This window comes from Olea europaea, unplaced genomic scaffold (genome assembly GCF_002742605.1).
Source record: "Olea europaea var. sylvestris unplaced genomic scaffold, O_europaea_v1 scaffold2101, whole genome shotgun sequence".
Classification (NCBI taxonomy): Eukaryota; Viridiplantae; Streptophyta; class Magnoliopsida; order Lamiales; family Oleaceae; genus Olea; species Olea europaea.
In genome coordinates, this window is record NW_019238950.1 from 24,598 (window position 1) to 33,173 (window position 8,576).

Here is an 8,576-nt window from a genome sequence, read left to right on the forward strand (position 1 = left end):
ACAGTTCACTTAGTATTAGTCACAGTTCACTTAGTACTGGTCACAATTCACTTCTCATGGTCACAGGCATCTTTTTGAAGGTCACATATAACTATTTATCTTAATCATGTTTACAGGTGCTTCACGATTTGAATGTGCAAATATCAAAACTTAAGTCACAGAATAAAGTATTAACCCTGGAGATGGACGTCATTAAGTCACAGATGTCGAGCCTCAACTCTGATCAGGCAAAAAAGATATCTAAAATCATCCTAATGCAAGGACAGTTAAAACATGACATGACCGAGATTAGGACGAACATGCAATTCCTGTCTGAATCCGTGACTGCAATGTTCTCAAGCTCAATGGATGAGATATTAAAGCGATTTAATGATAGGAAAGGTTGTCCAGTTAATGAGTACGAAGACACGGAAGCTGCTGTAGTTGGATGTGAAGAAAGTCATGCTGTCGAAGGATTCGAGAAGATCGACGAGGTAGGTACATAATATGTTCAATATATCTTTCACTGACCATAGTTACAATTTTTATGTCTCGAATTCTCCAATTTCACATACAGGTGGAAAAACTGCAACCTGTTGTCGACAGGAAAGGGAAGGAGAAGGTCGACCCAACTGAAGATGTTGCCCTTCCATGTAGTCTTGAACCGCCATCATTTGACCTGGGTATCGGATACATATAACCAGATGATTTGCAGTCTGCAGAAATCCAAAAGCAGGTAGATGTTGTCATATCTGATATGATCACAGCATCCCAAAATGTTGATGAAGAGGTATTCAAATTATTTTATTTTTGGTGTAATCTGCTAGTAACACAATGTGTACATCGAATTTATACAAACTAAATGTGACCTTTTACAATTCACAGGGATCACCAACTCCTAAACCGGCTTCTGAATTACCAGTTAAGTGGGTTTCAAGGCCTGCGAGGATACTGCTGTCTCCATTTGTTGTCGGGGAAGAAAAGGTATCGCGGCATGACGGTAATGTTATTGTATTTGGAAATTATAAAAATCATGTTGAAGAAGCTGATAAATCAGCATTCTTGGGTTGGTTTCAGAGAGGGTATAAACCCAAAAACAGGCATGTATATTTTTTCTTATATTTTCAAATACACTGGTCACACAGTCACAGTATCTTGAAGGTCAACTTTTGGCAACAGGAAAAAGTTTAATGAGCACGATGACCAAATCAAACCAGCCTTTAGTATTGGCTTATACCCAGTCGGTCACAAGACATGGTTCTACCAGCTGATAGATGCTGAAACGTCTTTAAGCGGTTCGGTATAGTAACGCTTATGTATTTGTTCACTACACATTTCCTTGATAACCAGTTACACAACATTAAGAACCTCATACAACACCATGCACATACCGTTGAGCTGCCCACTGTCATAGAGTCATAATTTTTTAATGTTGTACTTAACTGTGTCCTTCATGTTCAAACAACATATGGATGCATGCTTCTACTATATTCGCCAGGTAGCAAAATTTGGGAAAGTAAAGTTTAGAGTTACAACGACAGACTCTTGGTTCCGGAACAAGATAAAAGATATATTTCCCGCTTTCCAAAAAGACCCTCAAGTTCTGTTATCGGAGAGCAACTTGATTAAGGCTATCACAGGTCACCTAATATCCCAAGCATATCTTGGGCCGATGTAGACTATGTGTTCATGCCACTCCTACCCACGAATAAAGCTCAATGGATGCTAGGTCTGGTAGAATTTAGAAGCCATACTTTGATGCTGTTCAATTCAGTTGGAAAAACTTATCGTGATTGAAAGGTGCTGGAAGGTATTGAGTCTTATGTGAAGGTATTGCCTGTTCTTATGAAAGCGTTGGGAATTTCGAAAAAAGACCCCAATTACAACGAATCTGAATGCAAGCAAATGAAGATGACCATTAACAGTAGCCTACCTCAGCAGACGAATGGGTAAGTATGTGACCGACTACAGCAGTATAACTTGTAAATTAATTAATTCATAACATACTATATTGTGTTCTTTTACAGTCATCACTGTGGGGTGTTTGTGATATTGTATGCATTGTATATCCTCCGTGATGGCAGATGTGCTATTCTCCATCAGTTCGATGCTGCAAAATGTAAACTTGATATTGCCTTACTACTCTACAAACACCGAGAACCTTATGTGAAGAAGGCGAGGCAGGCTTTTAAAGGGGAGGGGATTGTAATAGAATGACAAATATGAAAACATTTGTAAATGAGTTTTATGCTTCAGTTGGTAGCTTTTTACATTTCTTTTAAGCAGTGGAGGTGTTTGTACTCGATACTGTCATATGGATGTGAATATGCTTTTGCAATACATGGGTGCCCCAACCTTCAGCTGTTAATATGTTGTTGCTTGGATACACAGTTGTGCTTTTGGTCACAGATTTATTTTGCAATGCTATGTGTAAATAAATGACATATGTCAATAACATGTCACATATGATATGCATAGTAGGTCACGGATTTAGCACTCATAACATATGATGCAAAGATTAGGTCACAGGTCGAATTGTACATCGGAAATTAGGTCACAGTACCAAGTCCCAGATTTACTATTGCTTTTGGTTGGAGTTTCGGTTTGACATGACATATGTAAATAACAGGTCACATATCATATGCATAGCAGATCACAGATTTAACACTCATAACATATCATGCCAAGATCAGCTCACAGGACTATTTGTGACCGAAAATTAGGTCACAGTACCAGGTCACAGATTTAGCATTGTTTTTGGTCGGAGTTTCAGTTTGACATGAAATATGTCAATAATAAGTCACATAGCATATGCGTAGCAGATCATGGATTTAGCACTCTTAACATTTCATGCCAAGAATCAGGTCACGGGTCTAATTGTACATCGAAAATTAGGTCACAGTTCATGGTATGTTGTAGTTCTGCTTTTGGTCACGTGGTTTCGATTTTTGTCACAGTTGTAGTCTGCCATGCCATTTGTAAATAACAGGTCATGTATCTGGCCAATGATTTGGTTGTGCTTTTGGTCACAGTTTTAGTTTGCCATGGCATATGTCAAGAACAGATCACATATCAATTAAAATAGCATGTCAAGAGTTGGTCACAGTTCATCTTATATATGGAATCTATGAATAGACATATATTTGTTCTCCACCACGTTTAGGTCACAATTCAAGGCATGAATTAATGGTCAAAATTCAAATATATTGCTGTGTATGGAATCTATAATCATAAATTTACACAACTCTTCGTTAAACTCAATAAAAAGTGCAGATGTATTTCATTTAGCATTTATTACCTTACTATTTAAACATCATTTGTCAATTGATCAACTGAAACACATTTCTACATGTCGGTATGCTAATAACAATTCAAGAATGTGACCTAACTTTGATAAGTCTTTATCATGTATTGACTTCTTATCAACCTTTCTTACTTAATGGGACGAAACATCTCCTATGGTTGTGACCATGTGCACCACAACATCCACATCTTATTTTTGGTTTTCCTTCCCTAGATGATCTCTTCCTCTTCTCAGTAGGTCTTCTAGAACTCCGCTTCTGATTAGGAGCTAAAACAATTTGAAATTTTACTTCATTGGGCACTCTCCATTCGTCTGGATTTCCAACAGGATATACCAAACTTTCGTAAGCATTTACATATGCATCCTTTGTGTAACAATAAGAACAGTAAGAATATGCATCCCTTTTCATATGTGCGATTACAACCAATGCATGTGAACAAGGCATCAGATCGACCTGCAGCATCCTGCAAGTGCATGTACATTGCTCAATGTCAACAACAAATATTGACCTTTCATCGCTCACGGAGAACACTGTTTGGTTGGAAGGAGATACCTGTGAGAGTGTAGTAGCACCAATGGTATGTGTCAGTTTAAACTCAAAAAAGAATAGGTCACGGACATTTATATTTCAGTGCACAATGGTATGTTCAGGTCACAGGTTTAGCATTAGCATACAAATTATATAGCACCACAAACAAAGTACACAACGTCACATACGTAAATTGCTGGTCACATGCAATTAATATTTGGACACATAATCACATACGTACATTCCATGTCATAAACACCTATGATATAATCACATGCATATTTCTGTTTAGTCTACATACACAAACTTTAGGATACATAAGAAAGTTACCCTCAAGTTCCTTAGTTCTGAACTTATTCTCCTCATGACATTCTCGAACTTGCTAGTCAACATCGTGAAAGTTCCACGCGCTTCGTCTCTCCGTTTATAGAACCAATTTTGTACTATTTGTCGCAATGACTCCAGCAAGAATACAATGGGGTAATTCTTAGTTGCCTTTGTGACCGCGTTTACTATGTTTGATATCATTGTAGAATATCTGTTTGCCGGCATATGTATTCGTGACCACTTTTCAGGGCTTACTTCATCCTGCCAAAATATATCGTAGTATGAGAATAGTGTAAAAGGATATATGTGATCACTTCACTTCATGTGACAATGGAGTGCTGTAGTCAGTACAGTACCAGGTAATCACGAATCTTATCATTCATTGCGTCCGGTTGTTGCATGTTGTATTCAAATTCTTCTAATGTGTAAGCGCGGATAGCCGAATTGAAAGCCTGCATAATATTTTTTCCTGATTTCCCATAATATGATTTTAGATTCTGCAGCAAATGGTACGAGCAGATACCATGGCAACTTCCCGAATACACCTGTTCTATTGCTTTCTTTATATTGCCATGATGGTCCGATACAAAGCACAATCCTTCTCTGTACCCATATGCATTCTTCAGTTTCTCTAAAAACCATATCCAAGATTTGTCGTTCTCATTATCCCCTACTCCAAAAGCAAGAACAAATATGACATTATTTGCATCCTGTGTACATGTTGTGAATTGGGTACCTCCGTAATGACCATTCAAATAAGTACCGTCAACGACAATTATGGGCCTACAATGTTGCCACCCTCGTATTGATGCACCGAGTGCCATAAAACAATACTTGAACCTATTGTGACTATCGACCTCCAACTCTGTGACCATACCAGGATTTTTTGTCGAACCATATAGAAGAAGCTTAATATCCTACCGAATGATTCCGTCGGATCATCCCTAATCATCTTCAATGTTTGTTCACGGGATCTCCAAGCTTTTGAGTAATTCAAATATACTCCAAAAGTATGTAGCATATCACTGCATATGTCCTTTGGTGTGTATATGGTGCCAGCCGATGTGTACTTGTACTTGATGCTAGATGACACAACTGCAGCTGATACTTGTCTGTGTGACCCCAACACCACATTTGATGCACATGTGTGACTATCAATCTTTCGAATATTAAATAGATTCGTTTTACCCCATTTTGACGATTGGCATAACCAAGTACATCCTTCCTGAGAACACCCAACCACATATTCTTTCTTGTCGGATTGTTCAACCATAAACTCAAACATGTTTCATATGGCAAAAAAGGATAGGCTCAATTTTAAAATATCCTTATCACGGAAAATCCTTCCTTCTTCGACCTCAATAGCATCTGCTATGGAAATAATCGTGACTTCATTGTCACAAATGTGACTTACATGTTTACTTGATGCTTCGCGAATTTCTGTGGCCACATCCTGCAATGTATAAAACTCTCTGTTACGATAAGCATTATCTATGACCATGTCAGACGGGTACTCTATTGCTGCATCAATTATGTCAATGATTAATGAGTATTTAGCTGGATCACGATCGACTTCTTTCAGCAGAATGTATGCAAGCACGTTGCTGTCATTTTTTATCCTGATTGCTGGCAAATCGTTGTTGAGTATTTACTTCAATGATACTGCTACCTTGGTCGGATCCAAGCTAAACTTTAACATAATCGTGTTTACAAGGTTTATATAACTGCATCTACGGTCTACCAACGCCAACGCTGACTGAGATCCATGCAACAAACATACGTGCAGTACACCATTTCTGCAAAATTGAATTTCAAATCCTCACATTCTCGATGGTTAATTTAATATTGTGCATACAGTTTTATATAAGAATTTATGCAATAACATGAAGTCACATATAACACTCAAAAAGTAGGTCACATTTGGTGACACACAGGTCACATCTCATGGATAAAATTGGTTTCAATCCCTTCTCCAATTTGCTCACACGTTCACATACGTGACATGCGTACGGATACTGTTGTGTCGAGTGGTCATATTTTGGTCAAATATCAGAATAGGTCACACACGGGTATGATCAGTGCAAATATAACATATCTTACAGATAATTGAAAACAAATGGAGGTTATATTTTTTTCACAGAGGTCACATTTAATCGTCCACAATGAATCCTCTGTTTCTTCGTCTTCCAGTGTAAATCAGAAAGGTCACATACGCTGTTCACATCTTATGTTTGATGTTGTTACAATCTGCTACATTTGTTTTAGTGGTCATAGACATCCACAATCGATGCTACACTTGTATAAGACCGGTTATACTCAATTAAGTCACATATCATGCATGTTGTTCATGTCCTACTGCACAATATTATTGAATTTGAGACATATGTGGCCATGATAGATACGATCGCTGGAAATTTACGTATTGAAGAAATTCGGATCTTATTTGATGATGCTAAATATGAAAAACTAGCAGTGCAATAATTGGACCAATACCTTGATTGATTTCTGTTATGCGAAAACGTCAATTTCTCCAAGCCGATTCCAAATCTGTGACACGAAAATATCAATGTCGATGACATCAATCATTTCACATTTGAATGGCGTATACACAATTACCTGATTTTCTCTTCTTCGACGGCTAAATTAGGGTTCTACAGTGTCTGGATTGAAATTACACTGGAGGTTTTATTTTTGATGAGGATTTTGTAGTGATAGAGCCCTTTTATTGATGAAAACTACGCGGGATTATAGGAAAACTACGTAACAGAATATATATATATATATATATACAAACCTGAGATTTGAATACTTACTTTTTATACCTCAATTGTGAATTGGTGTTAACTATATACCTTACATATGAATTTTTCCCTAAATAAAATATATTTCTTCAACTTACGGTAACTAATTGTTCAAATACTAAAAAAATTACTCCATTCATCCCATAAAGATGGTCATGTTTTCCTTTTTCGTTTGTCCTAAATTATGGTCCTATTTCTTATTTGATAGTGTAGTTAATATACTATTTTCCTAATATGTCCATATTTAATGTGCTTTGTTATCACAAAGTTAGAGTTTAATTACCTTGAATATTGCATGTATAATTTAATTATTTTGAATATTGATTGCATTAATGTAGGGATATATTAGAAAAAATGATAGTAAAATTTATTATTTCAACTATATTAATTAAATTTTCTTAATCTGTGTGAAAATTGAAATATGATTATCTTTATGGAACAAAGGGGAGAGTATATAAAAAGTTCCAAAATTATGTCATACAAATTTGGTATAATAGTGCATATGATCCTTAATCTTCCAAAAATTTATGTGATATACCTATAACCTTTAAAAATAACACCGCAGATCCCAAAAAATAAGCATGGCATGATGAAATCATTTTGGGATTGGAGTGGTAGAAGTTGAATGCGGGTGGGTTGCGATTGTTTTTGGTGGCTGGGATTTTTTCATTTTTCACTTTTGTTATTTTTTTTATTCCTCTTTTCTTTTTATGTTTTGTCTTTTTATTTGACCTTAATAATTGAAATGTCCATTGAGTATCATGACTTATTATGAGGGCACTTTTAAAATTGACCTAGTTAAAGGTTCTTATTTTCACTTTGACTTTTAAAAGCTTGAAAATTTTCACATTAACCTCTTAAATGGTAAAAGACAAAGATGCCCTTAAATATATTATATAATTACAAAATATTGGATAGTTTAAAATACATTATTACCCTTTTAATTAATAATTGAAAACCAAACACTTTCCCACTTATAAAACTGCAGAACAAGTTTCGAACACAGAAAAACTCTTATTTTTCATCTGCTTGAACCTTAAAATATCAACAAACTTTCAAACGCTGAAACCATAATTTTTTTCAGATTAATTACTTCAAATTGGTAAGTATATTTATACATGCTTAATTTCGATTTCAGTAAATTAGTGTACGTTTGAGTAGTTAAATAACACAGTAGTTCGTATAATTTTTTTTTAACACATCTATAATTTTTTTCTTTAGAACAATAGAAAAATAAAAAGTCATACGCAAAATAAACAGTCTGGCAATCAACTGTGGGATGTTAACGAAAACTGTTAGATAGCAGACAGCCGACTGTCTAACGACCGACTGTTGACTGTTAGTTGATTGTTAAACAGCCGACGTGACAGTCGACTGTTTCAAATTAATAGCCGATTGGCAGTTGGTTGTTTAAGCCGACTGTCGGCTTAAAACAGACGACTGTCAGCTGTAAAACAATCCACAGTCGACTGTTTTACGAATTTTTTTATTATTAATTTCTATTTTGACAATTGTCTTATAATTTTAATTACAAGTTGATCAAATAAATAAATATCTGATTTTTTTTGTTGTAATTGATTTAAAAATTCTATATCGTCATGTAAATATGAATTCCGGTATGATAATTCCGGTCTGT

General features: G+C 35.7%; 1 protein-coding gene across 1 annotated transcript; it reads right to left on the reverse strand.

Moving 5' to 3' along the window:
- Window positions 1–3,401: 3,401 nt before the first annotated feature.
- On the reverse strand, window positions 3,402–5,424 carry LOC111380153. The gene is made up of 5 exons (XM_023003639.1): window positions 5,061–5,424; window positions 4,903–5,004; window positions 4,496–4,809; window positions 4,143–4,400; window positions 3,402–3,836 (listed from the first exon to the last, which is right to left on the reverse strand). The coding sequence occupies exons 1-5, from the start codon at window positions 5,422–5,424 to the stop codon at window positions 3,402–3,404; spliced, it is 1,473 nt and encodes a 490-aa protein (XP_022859407.1).
- Window positions 5,425–8,576: the final 3,152 nt, after the last annotated feature.